Here is a 14,065-nt window from a genome sequence, read left to right on the forward strand (position 1 = left end):
AGCTCACGAGTGGTTTTTTGCCAGCCCAAAAATATTTAACAAGCTAAATTTAAACCCATAATATTTTAATCGTTCACGAACCACACTTAATTTGAATTTTATCTCTTTTTATTTTGAGCTATAATTCAATCCTACTCAAATCAAAATTCAAACTACCCAAATCAAATTTCATTTTGAACCGAACTCAAATTAAAAATATTTATATTTATGAACTTCAACATAGAATTCAAATATCACCCATCTTGAACTCAAACTTAATATTAATATTTTTTTCATTATTCAACTCGATTTCATTCATTTGCACCCTACTCATAACGATTCTATTAACTCCACAATTTTACATCGAACATTTTAAATTTAAGGAAAATCAACCACAAACAAACAATTCGAATTCAAATTCTTTCCCAAGTTCAAATTGATATCTTATGCCTTCACTGAGACATAAGATACTAAAACATCGAAACATATTCCACAACTGCAGAAGATGGCAGTGAGCTTGCATTCATACCTCCTGAAGATGGAAATCCCTCACGAGATTATGCTTCATAGTTGATCGAGATTCACGAACAAATAGACACCGGCAGTTGACTATCCAAAACAAACTATCCAACTTTTGCACCCTCCTTTCTCTCAAAAAATAAGACTGAAATTATGCAACTCGCTTCGCTGTCATATTTCTCAGATTCAACAAATAAGACAATCAACTTGGATCTAAATGGGCATATCAAAATGTAACAGATCAAAAGGTTAACAGAGAAGAAACCTCACATTAATCATGAGTCGTCGGTTAATCCATGATTGTTGGAGAAATTATTTTCAAGAAACTAAGCAAAACAAAATAGCAACCCTCCAGGAGAAGCTAAATAGACATTGAGCCACGATAAAAGGCAACTGAATCCTGCATAGCTATCTGTCGAGCAGCAAATGAAGATCTACTTTTTTGTCAAGCAGCAGATGAAGACCTACTTTTTCTTCCAAAAGCTAAAGATCCCTTCTGCCAATGATCTCAAGTTGCTCCATAAGTTTGTTGCCCTTGGTGAATCTCCAAGATTTGAACTCCTGATGTTTTCACTACAGAAAAGAAAATTAATGAGATTGCATTCAGCAACTATTAGTCTGAATATATCTGGCATATTATAGAGAAAATTAATGATTAATCTTTTAGGGAATAGTAGTAGACAGTTTAGTTGGAGTTACACAGAAACTTTAACTACAACTAGCAAACTAACAGACCATAGTCTATTAGTAACATGGCATTGTACCTAGCAAATTAGATAATACAATACAACTGCATGGTGCCTGACAAACCAGCTAATAAAGCAGCAGTTTATGCAACTTTGAAGTGGATAGGGCGGATATTCTGTAGACCTGCTATTTGATATACACCAGCTCAACATTTTTTTTCTTCAGAATTATCAACATGAAAATATATTGGGTATGATGTATATTTGAGGATGAGGAAGTTTCAAGCGTGCGCTACTGCAACACCAGATAGGCCTATGTCTACTCACTCACATCAAGGATATATTCATATCTTACTATGTTATTAAAAATCTCCCCCCTTTACTAACTAACTTTGGTGAAGCCTAAAATGAATTTACGTTAATATCCTTTTTCCATTCACACTAAAAATAATTCCAAGGTTTAGTAGTAATTTCACAAGAGAAACAATCAGTGATCTAGAGTTCGAGACTCAGTTGCGGCATATTATTATAAATTTTTCTCATCATTAATTTTCTATGGTTGTTGTTTTATATAAAAAAATATAATTATCTTTAGTCCCACATTTTAAAATTGACAACACTATGATCAAAGAAGTTTCTATAAATATTTTAGTTTGACAATGTAAAAAAATATACTTTTCTTAGTTTTTTTTTACTAAGATAAGTATAATATTAAATTAAACTAAATTTTTTCATAGGAAGTCGTAAGGGTAACACTCTACTTTAGTATTTTAATGTTAAAATACTTTAATTAATATAATTTCATTATAAAGGGTTAATGTGATTTCAATGTATTATATTACACACGCGACACGTGTGCACGATCACTAGTTATTTTATTAAGAATATATTTTTTTTATTAACTAATTTTGGTGAAGCCCAAAATAAAATTACGTTAATATCCTTTTTTCACATCGAAAATAATTTTAAGATTTATTAATAATTTTTACAAACATATTAATCAGGGATCTAGAGTTCAAAACTCAGTTGGGTATATTATTGGAAATTTTCTCATTAATCAATCTAGAGTTCGAGACTCCGCTGTGGTGTATCATTGAAAAATTTTCTCATTAATCAATTAAGGATCTAAAATTCTAGACTTAGCTGCATATTATCGATAATTTTTTTCATTAATCAATTTTTTATAAGGAGAAGTCTATTATAGTAGCTTATTGTTAGGCTATTTTTTAGCTAAGATTAAGTGTAGTATTTGTTTTTACCAGTTTAATACCTGATATAAAGAATTAAATTAATTTTTTTATGAAATAGAGTCCACTATTCGCACGTGTCTATATATTATATTACACACGCAACCAAGGACGAAGCTACATATAGTTTTGGTGGGACAATTGCCCCCACCTCAATTTTTTGTAAATACTCCTAAAGATGTATACAATTAAAAAAAAAAGTTTTGTCCCATTAAAAAAATAAAAGTAGGGGCAGTGTTAAAAAATTAAAATTATTTTCTACATGTCAATGCTTCTTCCCTCGGATCTCTTCTTATATTATCTCACTCGGTATAAAGGGCCTAACTCACACAACGTGTGTACACGATCGCTAGTTAAAAGAAAAGATAGAGAGTAACAATAAGCAGTTATAGAAAAATGAAAAAGAAGACAGCAGCAAAGGTATGTTGAGTCAGCTGGGTTGGGTCATGAATGATATCATTTGTTTATCAAGGTGAAGTTGGGTTTGAGTACTCATATGTGTCATCCTATTTCTCTGGCTTATATTTGAATGAAATTCTGAATATTTCAACACAAATTCATCAAGGTATCGGGATATATATAGTTTATTATCCTACAGTTGTCAGTGTCTGCAAATACACTTAATGTCTATTACCTACAGGATGCAAGGGTAAACAAATCCATTTAGGTACTCAGTTCATTTTGATAGAACTGGCAAGAAACAATCAGGTTTTTGTCCTGTTTCAAAATCTCCTTCAGCCTATCCCGGTTAAATTCAACATGTATTAATAATTGTGTTTCCCCCCACCATTAGATGACCATCAAGTAGTGGCTAACCCTAATGAACCCAATCTGAACTGGTCAGAGCCAAAATCACAGATAGGAAGGTTAATGCAGAAAGTTTGATCCCTCATTGTCCTGGCAATTATAATGAGGACATAAAATATTTAATTCTTGATATAGTATCATGAACAAAAGAGCAAAAGGTAAGCTTACATAGGTTGCGAATCCTCCATATATGTCCCCAGAGTTGTATTGGACCTTGCATGTTTAACTACTTTTTGGTCAGGTACGTCTGCTGAAGAGTCAATAGTGTTAATCTCTGTTTCGCAGCCTACAGGCTCTCCTGGAGGAATCTGCGAAGCATCTGCTTCAATAACCACTGATGGCTCGTCCTACAAACAAGTAATGAAAAAAGTACAAAACTGTCAAGTGAGAGATTTCTTTGAACTTTTGGTATGAAAGGTAATATAAATTACTCACGATAATAACTTCTTAATATTTCGTAGAGGTTTTATTGACAAAATATTCTAATTATTTAATAGAAACACAACAGACAAAAAACAAACAAGGAACATTTTGCAACAAAACAAACACATAAAGGACCCAAGTTAGAAGCTATTCCAAGTATAGGACAACAAACATATTTATCTGCACACACTTGCAGGCACAAGATAATATAATATCACCTTAGTTCCAACAAAGAAGATACTGAATCGTTAGAATACAAGATGAGAATCAGAATACAAGTAACTTTCAAACCCAACTCTAGCATGCATATAGGTGAGTCACTCTGCTTGCAAGAGTAAGAGCCTTATGTGGCATGGCAACGTTATCAGGATAGATTGTTGATTATATCCTATGTAAATAACAATAGGAAACATTACCAGGACATCGTCCTCAATAGTGCTAATCTCTGTTTGGCAGCCTACAGGCTCTTCTGGAGGAATCTGCGAAGCATCTGCTTCAATAACCACTGATGGCTCATCCTACAAACAAGTAATGAAAAAAGTACATAAACTGTCAAGTGAGATTTCTTTGAACTTTTGGTATGAAAAGGTAATATAAATTACTCACACTAATAACTTCTTAATATCTTGTAGAGGTTTTATTGACAAAATATTCTAATTATTTAATACAAAAAAAAACAAGGAACTTTTTGCAGCAAAACAAACACATAAAGGGACCAAGTTAGAAGCTATTCCAAGTATAGGACAGCAAACATATTTATCTGCACACACTTGAAGGCACAAGATAATATAATATCACCTAAGTTCCAACAAAGAAGATACTGAATCGTTAGAATACAAGATGAGAAACAAAATATAAGTAACTTTCAAATCCAATTCTAGCATGCATATCGGTGAGTGACTCTACTTGCAAGAGTAAGGGCCTTATGTGGCATGGCAATGTTATCAGGATAGGTTGTTGATTATATCCTATGCAAATAACACTAGTAAACATTACCAGAACATTTTCCTCAATAGTGCTAATCTCTGTTTGGCAGCCTACAGGCTCTCCTGGAGGAATCTGCGAAGCATCTGCTTCAATAACCACTGATGGCTCGTCCTACAAACAAGTAATGAAAAAAGTACATAAACTGTCAAGTGAGAGATTTCTTTGAACTTTTGGTATGAAAGGTAATATAAATTACTCACGATAATAACTTCTTAATATTTCGTAGAGGTTTTATTGACAAAATATTCTAATTATTTAATAGAAACACAACAGACAAAAAACAAACAAGAAACATTTTGCAACAAAACAAACACATAAAGGAACCAGGTTAGAAGCTATTCCAAGGATAGGACAACAAACATATTTATCTGCACACACTTGCAGGCACAAGATAATATAATATCACCTAAGTTCCAACAAAGAAGATACTGAATCGTTAGAACACGAGATGAGAAACAGAATACAAGTAACATTCAAATCCAACTCTAGCATGCATATAGGTGAGTCACTCTGCTTGCAAGAGTAAGGGCCTTATGTGGCATGGTTCATATATCCTTACATAGTGTAACTTAATAAGACTATTAGTACTTGAATTAAAAAGGATTTTACTTATTTTTCACTTTAATATGTGCTGAGATGAATTAATATAAGTTTGACTTCTATTATATTCTTCTTCTTAACTTATTTACATATAAAAAACATAGTAATTAAATAATCAATTGAATTAAACTTTTAGAGAAATAAACTAAAATAATGATAATAACAATAATAAGCAATAGTTGAATTGATCTTAACATGTTGAATAGAGAACAAGGCGTGCAAAGTGTCAGCACAACACAATACTCATGAGCACAAATGACATAGGAGAGATTACCAGTATCAACCAAAATGAAATATTTTGACCATGAATGATTAAAATAATACTAGTTGTCATTAAAAGTTATGTTGAGATTTAGAAATAATAATTATTAAGGTAACTTTTTTTATATAATCTATCGGGATGAACTGTGAACTAAAGCCATGTTAAAACTTCATGTTGATTTGAGTTCAGTTCATGCTAATGTGATTTTGAACTAATAACGTCAGTTGGTGCTTATTAACTTATGCTTAAATTGGAGGTCTCCACTCTCCCCTACTAAATTAAAGTGACAAGGTTAAATTGCAACAGCAAAAATTTTCATTTCGGATTAAAATTTGCTAATAAAATTTGGATTGGCTCAGTTCGTAAAATATGAAATTTCATTTCATTCCAGCTCCAATTTTGATGAGTGACACTGAAGATAACTAAAAAAGAGATTCAATATCTAGATTTATTTTTTATATATTTTATGTTAATCAAAACCTAATAATAAGTAACCAAATGGCATATTTGTTGTTACTCAGTTCCATCCAAAGCTAACCAATTTCACTTCCAATAAAATTTCAGTTCAGTTATATTCCCTTCACTTTTGTACTGACTGCACACCCCTAAATAACGACAGAGAAAATCTTTACATTACTAGTCTGCCAATGTGATGCGCTGACTAACTAAGATTTATTTGTGAAAACGCAGTTATGAAAACAAGAAGGGATCCTTGTAAGAATGAAGAACACTACAAGAATTACCAATTTAAAGATTGATATTGCAGATCATCCTTGGTCAAGGAAAATTATATCAATCACTTTAACACAAACCTGACAGCCACCCTTAATCCTAAGAAAAGGACAGGAAAAAGAAACAAATGACCCAAAATAATCATATATAGGGAAAAATGTATAAAACTGATGTTGGACATCTCTCTCTCTCTCTCTCTCTCTCTCTCTCTCTATATATATATATATATATGAAATAATGTAAATGACCAGTCAGGCAGTAAGCAGAAAACACAGAGAACAGAATTCACATGATAAGGTTGCTATGATGTCAGAAACATATCCAATATGTCAAACTCACTAAAAATATAAGCTGTCACACGCCATTCTTCAGACCTGAAAAAAAGTATACAGTAGAGATTTTCAGGTAAAACTTACTTTGATCATAGTACTTGATTTCAATATTTCATCTGCGACAATCGCAGATGACATTGCTGCATCTGAAATTTGAGCACTGCCTTCTAATTTTCCTGGCTGCCTAATCACTTTGTTGAAAGAAGCCAACTTAGCATTATACTCCAATTCTTGAACCATCTCTCGGATTACATAATAAGACCCACCAACCTCCATTTGGACCTTTGAAACAGAAGGAAAAATTCCAGCATTCTGGGCTCTATACCTGTCATATCAACCAAGTGATAATGAAGATATCAATTATTTCACAAAGTTGCTACTAGAACATGATGCAACTTTAATGTTTGCCGAAAGTGAAAAAAACTAATTTGTTGACGATCACTATTCTCAAATGCAGTGATTGAAATGGCATTCCGTGCCGGGCGGCACGGAAGCTTTTTACCGTTCTGATGGCGGAGCGAAACCAGCATAGTACGTACAACAATTCCATCATGCGCCATCACGTGCATCACGCACACGTGTTGCACGCCAAAAGAACGTCAACGCCAGTCGCAGGACACCTCTGGTGCCGCTGGAAGCGTCATGGGACACTTCTAGCGGCGCTAGAAGCATCGCAAAACGCTTCAGGCGGCGCTAGAAGCTTCACAAAACACTTCTGCAGAAGCATCCCGTGATGCTTCTAGCGACGCCAGAGGAATCGCAGGATGCCTCCAACGCCACCCGAGGCGTCCCGCACGAGATGTTCGCCAAAAATTAAAAACAAATTTAATCAACGAATGAAATGTTGTTCTGTGCTGTCCGGCACGGACGGTTTTTATCGTTCCACCGGACTGGCAAAACCGGCACCGGAGGCATCCTCGTCTCTGATGCATCGCAGGCGGCACCGGAGGAGTCGTGGGGCGTTTCCAACGGCGCTGGAAGAGTCGCGCTACGCCTTCGACGCCCATCGCCAGAAGCGTCCGACGACCCCACCCATCTCCCCACGATTCCCCATCGTACTCCGCGGCATTTCTTGTCCCGATCGAAATTAAATTTTCTATTTAACTTAAAACAATTCCTAAGATATATGTGATATTTCGAACAGGCTTTTATAAACCCTAATTAAATTATCCTAATAAAACATATAAAAAAATATATTTAAAATTAAAATAAATTTAATAAATTTTATTAATTAATATTCTTAAAATTTGTTTTTTAATCTTTTAAATTTCATTTAAAAATTTTTAAAAAATCTAATAATTCTGATTTATATTCTAATATTTTTATTTTGCATTATTTTAAAATTTTAAAAGATTCTTTAAAGATTTTTCGAACAGGCTTTTATAAACCCTAATTAAATTATCTAATAACACATATAAAAAAATATATTTAAAATTAAAATAAATTTAATAAATTTTATTAATTAATATTCTTAAAATTTGTTTTTTAATCTTTTAAATTTCATTTAAAAATTTTAAAAAATCTAATAATTCTGATTTATATTCTAATATTTTTATTTTGCATTATTTTAAATTTTTAAAAAATTCTTTAAAGATTTTAAAAAAATCTAATAAATTAAATTTATATTCTGATAATTTTTTTATTATTTTATATTTTTTTACTATTTAAAATATAGATTATTTAATTAATAATTAATTAAATGAATAAATAGTTAATTTATATAATTATTATATATAAAGTAATTTCTTTATATTAATTTATATATTTATTATTATAGATAGATCAATTTTAATTCGAGTTATTAATAGATCAATTTTCTTTAAAGAAAATTATATTTAATTATTTTTCTAACAATATTAAGTTATTCAGTAATTGAGAACTTATATAAAATCAATATACAACTTATTTTTATATACACCATAAACATATTTATCTTATAATTACTATATATAAATAAAAAATACTGAAAACATGACATGATACGATACTGAAAATGTATCATTCTGATCTAAGACTGAATCTTGGCACGGATCGAAATTTTAAACCTTAGATTTAATTAATTAAAACAATTCTCAACTTAAGTGTGATAATTCAAAGAGGCTTTCAGGAGCCCTAACTTAATTATCCCAATAAAATATAAAAAAAATATTTAAAATTTAATAAAAAATAATAATAATTTTTATTAATTGATATTCTATTTTTTTATTGTTTTAAATTTTATTTAAAAATTCTAAAAAATATAATAAATCAAATTTATATTTTAATAATTTTTATTTATTTTATTTATTTATTACTGTTTTAATATTTAATTGATATTCTGATTTTTTACTATTTTAAAAATATATTATTTAAATTAATAATTAATTAAATAAATAAATAGTTAATTTATATAATTATTATATATAAAATAGAATTTTTGTATTAATTTGTATAATTATGATTATTTAATTTGAATAACCAATGCTTCCGTCAGGTAACATAATATATCAATTTTAATTCGAGTTATTGATAGATCAATTTTCTTTAAAGAAAAATATATTTAATTAATTTTTAACAATACTTGTTCAATAATTGAGAACTTATATAAAATTAATATACAATTTATTTTTAAATTATACACCATAAACATATTTATCTAATAATTACTATATATAAATAAAAAATACCAAAACCGTATCGACACGATACGATACCAAAACTTTATCGTTCCGGTCTGAGACTGAAATTTCGGCACGGGTTGAGATTTTAAACCTTGCTCAAATGATAACAAGCAAGCTTGCTAAAGCTGTAAATTTATACACTGTCATGTTTGTCAAAAGAATCTTATAAGTAGAAAATATTACTTCGGGGTGAATTGATATGAGTAAAGAGGTATGTGTCATGACCCAGTAATTTTCAAGCCCTAGAGGATCTTGATTCACTCTTTAGTTGACACTATTAACTCATGGTCTTGGCTCAAAACCCATCTTTTAGCTTCTTCCTTAAAACGATTCTAAATATTTCCCTACAATGTTCCTCTTTGAAGAATTTTCTAATCATATAATGTACACCGTCCGATTGAATTGATCACATCCATCTATTCAAGAGAAGGATGCTCCTTTCCTTTATTTGTAATCATTCTTAAGAATAATTCGCTTTCTTGACTTATCATCCAGACCCTCTCAATCTCTTAACTTTTGTTGTTTATGTCTCTAGCAAGTTACTCTTTGGCTCACCCTCTTAGCTCATGGTCTTAGCTCTTCTTCTACCTTCTTAGGATAATTCTAAATATTTCCCTAGACTATTGCTATCATGAAATATCACTTTCAAAACACATAATGTACACCGCTGGATTAAACTGATCCTAGCCATATATTTGGGAGGAGGATGCCTATAAATAGTTCATTTCGCTTAATTTATAATCATTCCCAAGAATAGTAACCCCTCTTTACTTATAATCCCTTAGACCATCTCAAACTCAACTTACAACTTTACAGAAAAGTTAAGTGTCGTTGGGTAAGTCGTGCCAAAGTCAAGCTCATGATAATAAAGTTCCCACCGTCCAACGTCTATGTATTGTGCTTTGGAGCAATGGTGTCAGACATTGGAAATCAAGCTTGTGAAGTAGAGGAGCAGCACAAAAGGCAGACACAAAAAGGATAAAGACAATGGAGGCTATTGAAGCTCAAGTTATTACCTTGGAGCAAGCTATCTCCAATGTGTATTCCACCATAAAAGAGGGTAATGATGATAGTTTGGAGGAAGATATCTTTAAGATAAAGTCCATTATTGGTTATAAGCTAACAATTCAAACGGGAATTGACGGTGGATTGAAGCTACCTTGCCACTATCCGAGAGTTGAATGATGGGGAGGATCTTGCTAGCTCCAAAGAGATAGTATTGGAGGTGATACAAGTGGTGCTTGAAGCGTCCAAGGATATAATGTCGCAAGAGCATCCAAAGAAGCTTCCACCAACGCGTGAGGTAGATCATCTGATCAACCTAGAGCCAAATACTAAGCCATCTGTTGTGGCACCTTATCACATGGCACCTCCTAAGTTAGTTGAATTGTGTAAATAACTGAAAGACAACTTAGGTTGCATTAGCCCATCCGACACTCCATTTAGCTCCCTAGTCTTATTTAAAAAGAAGAATCTCAACGGATTTCATTATGGCCTTATCTAAGTCCGAAGGGTATAGAGGCATCATGGTAATATTGATTGGCTCAGGAAGTATGTCACTTCCATACCTATCTCATCAGATTGTGGTGAATCTTTAAGGACATCTGCAAAAAATAGTAAGTGATAGTGACTACAAATTTTGGATCGACCTTTTTAAGTTATTGGGGATGGATTTAAATTTCTTTACAAGCTTTCATCTTCAAAGTGACAGGCAAATTGAGTGCATTAATGGGCTACTTTTAACTTTACTTGAGGCATTATGAGAGCATTCATCAGCGAGATTGGGTGAAGTTGCTAGATGTGATTCAATTCTCCTATAACCTACAGTGAATTGAGGCGACAAGTAAAAATTCATTTGAGACAATGATCATGCAACAGCCTATGGCACCAAATATCGTCACCTCTTCTTATAAAGGGAAGAGCGCAACAACTCATATGCTAGCCAAAGAGATATTTTAAGGTTTTATCTAGACATAGCCACCAAAAAAAAGTAAATACAAAGAGGCAATATGTAGAGTTCGAGCAACACGACATGATATTTGTGAAACTCCAATCCTCAAGTCCTTGAAGAAAGTGGCCAAGAGGGCTAATGAGAAAATGTGAAGGTCCCTTACCCATTACAACATCAAATCTGTGGTGTTAGGTATCTTACCAAGCCCATCTTCCACTAAAGCTCAAAATTCATCTCATCTTCTATGTGAGCATTCTCAAACCTTATCACAAAAACCAAGAGGGCCTAAGAAGAGCCACTGCCATGTCCTTCAATAAAGATGTGGACTACATTGTTGCAGAAAGGTCATTCAAATAAGAGGGGTTCCAAACTAGAATCCATCATATAATAAGGTGAGTTAGGAATGAGAGGACGCCTTGTGATTATTCACCAAGCATATCAAGCACTATAAAGAAGAGAATGCGTAGAGAAAGTAGTGAGCTTAGGTGGGGGGAAATGTCATGGTTCACCAATTTTCAAGCTTAAGATAGGTTCTTAATCCACTCTTTAGCCCACCCTGTTAGCCCATGATCTATCTTCTACCTTCTTCCTTAAGATGATTTTAGATATTTCACTAGAATCTTCCTTTCATGAAAATATCTAGATATATTATAGGAATTTCCACATAATGTACACCCGCTTGTTGGGGAGGAAGATACTTATGAATATCTTTTCCCTTTATGTATAATCATGCCCAAGAATAGTATTTTTGAGCCCTCTTTACATGCTACCCTCTCAAGCTCTCTCAATCACTTTTAGTTTCCCTCATGTAAGTCTCTAGTAAGTTAGGCTCACTTGAAACTTTGTGGGGATAAGTTGTTTATGTGTCACACAAGTGAGTGGTGCTACAATCAAGCCCGTGATATATGTCTATGTTTAGCCTATCCAGTCTTATCTCTATATTGTTTAATTGAAAACAATATGATCTAGTTCCATCAGACTTAGATTTAGGTGATTCTTAGAAAACAATCACAAACCAATGGTTCTACGCAACTTTGATTTATAAAAGAATAAAAGAGAATCCAGAACTGAATGAAATTGGACGTGGAGATAGAATGAACATTATAAGACTTCATTTGAATGGTTATCTTACTTTCCAACGAAAGACTCCACTAGAGCACGCCTTTCTTCTTTAGATATCCTCCTTCCTCTTTGTGATTTACAGGAAATAGAAGGAACTGATGCAGCAGATGATTTTTCCTGACTAGTGGGACTTGTCTGGTTTAATGCACTAGATGAGCCGATGGAAACTGCAATTATTTGAGAAAAACAATCATTTTCACCAGCAAACAAGAAAGGAATTACATGTGAACATGAAGACAAAATCGTTATGTTTTCATGAAATATACTCCTTTTTGCTCACAAATAGATTAATAATGAAGAAGCTGCAACAGAAGGAATTTGAAGCAGCCTGCATTTATAGTTATTTAGAGATTGAAGTAGTAGTCAACAAGCTTCATTGTTTTATATGTGAAAGTAAAATAAAATTGCAGAAATGCTTTGGATTAAAAGAATATTCCTACTTGCATACTCAACCTGAAAATCTAAATTATCTTCCTTTTTCATGCAACAGAAACATAGAATTCTAAGTATAACAGAGCATTGATACAGACATTGGGAACCAATACCAAGATAATAGGTAAGAAACAGAGAAGATTTGTCGATTAAATGAGATACGAACTACACATTGTTTCTTCAAAAACTTAAAATTTCCGATATAAGGATTAGATATCTTGTTCTTAATGTTCAGGTTGCTAGTACGGAATGAGTGCCTTAAAATTGCCAAAGCAAAGCTACCGATAATCAGGTGAAAGAAGAGGACTACTTCAATACCCCTTTTCGAGGAAGAGAAAGAGGAGGCTTGGGAAGAAGAGAGGGCGAGTCGTCTCACAGCTGCCTGCATCTGTGCTCCTCGACGAGTGGCACATGAAGATCATAGACAAACAGCGGTCATAAGCTGAAAGAGCATCAACATGAGAGCACACTGGCGATGGAGATCCACGCGAAAAAGAGACTATTCCCTGACGCCGACCGGAGTTGCCGTTCGCCGCCGCTAGTTGGAGGGAGAACGATTCATAGGAAGCTAGATAAATTGAAAAGCGAAGTGCTGACGAGAAGTGGTTAGGGTTTGGACGCTGCTCCAGGTTTCATGCGGACGAATTCAGAGTTACTGAAACAAAAGACGGTTCGGTTTAACCCAAGTGAACCGGCGCTACGGACGTGAAGAGATTATCAATATATTTAGGCACATTACTAAATCATATCGTTGATTTTCAAGAATACTCACGGAATTAGGTATCCAATACTCATTTATTTTTATTTTATTTCTGTTCCTAATGGATGGATAAATTTATCTATCAATTGCTATAGTGTACCAATTTATCAAACGATTAAGAATAATTTTACGGCCGTGTAACATTACACCAATCAAATGTTAAAGTGACATTTGTTGCTAGAATTTAACTCTTGATAAAAAATTACTTAAAAAAATTATCATTCTCGATATAATATGTCAAACTGATATTTAAGGGCTAAAATCGATTGAAATTAACTGACAGACTTAAAAAGTTTGAAATGACATGTAATCATATGTAATGCGCTCGTCTAATTCTCTTGATTATATTCTTAACTTTAAATATTATTTTCATACGTCATATTAAAAATAGAGTTTTTTTAAATATATTTAATTTTTTTTTAATCAATTACTATATTATAACAATTTAGTCATAATATTATAATATTGATGAATAGTATCTAAATCCGTTATTATATTGTAGTAATCGTTCTCCTAATCATAATAATATCCTCATAAATAATTTTGACCAAATACATTGGATGTTA

General features: G+C 32.5%; 1 protein-coding gene and 1 pseudogene across 2 annotated transcripts; one reads left to right on the forward strand and one right to left on the reverse strand.

Moving 5' to 3' along the window:
* Nucleotides 1-291: 291 nt before the first annotated feature.
* Nucleotides 292-13,405, reverse strand: LOC122028567. 2 transcript variants are annotated; one of them, XR_006124863.1, is made up of 8 exons: nucleotides 13,058-13,405; nucleotides 12,318-12,474; nucleotides 6,659-6,899; nucleotides 4,658-4,759; nucleotides 4,078-4,179; nucleotides 3,407-3,585; nucleotides 769-1,071; nucleotides 292-666 (listed from the first exon to the last, which is right to left on the reverse strand). XR_006124863.1 is itself a non-coding variant. In XM_042587412.1 (7 exons), exons 1-7 carry the CDS (start codon nucleotides 13,125-13,127, stop codon nucleotides 963-965), a joined length of 960 nt encoding a protein of 319 aa, XP_042443346.1. In that variant the 5' UTR covers nucleotides 13,128-13,405; the 3' UTR covers nucleotides 693-962. The 2 variants fall into 2 exon arrangements, 1 of the variants encoding a protein (XP_042443346.1); XM_042587412.1 differs by lacking the exon at nucleotides 292-666 and having other exon boundaries at nucleotides 693-1,071.
* LOC122039407 lies at nucleotides 2,392-2,541 on the forward strand (annotated as a pseudogene).
* Nucleotides 13,406-14,065: the final 660 nt, after the last annotated feature.

The sequence above is a fragment of the Zingiber officinale genome, chromosome 1A (genome assembly GCF_018446385.1).
Source record: "Zingiber officinale cultivar Zhangliang chromosome 1A, Zo_v1.1, whole genome shotgun sequence".
NCBI classification, from domain to species: Eukaryota; Viridiplantae; Streptophyta; class Magnoliopsida; order Zingiberales; family Zingiberaceae; genus Zingiber; species Zingiber officinale.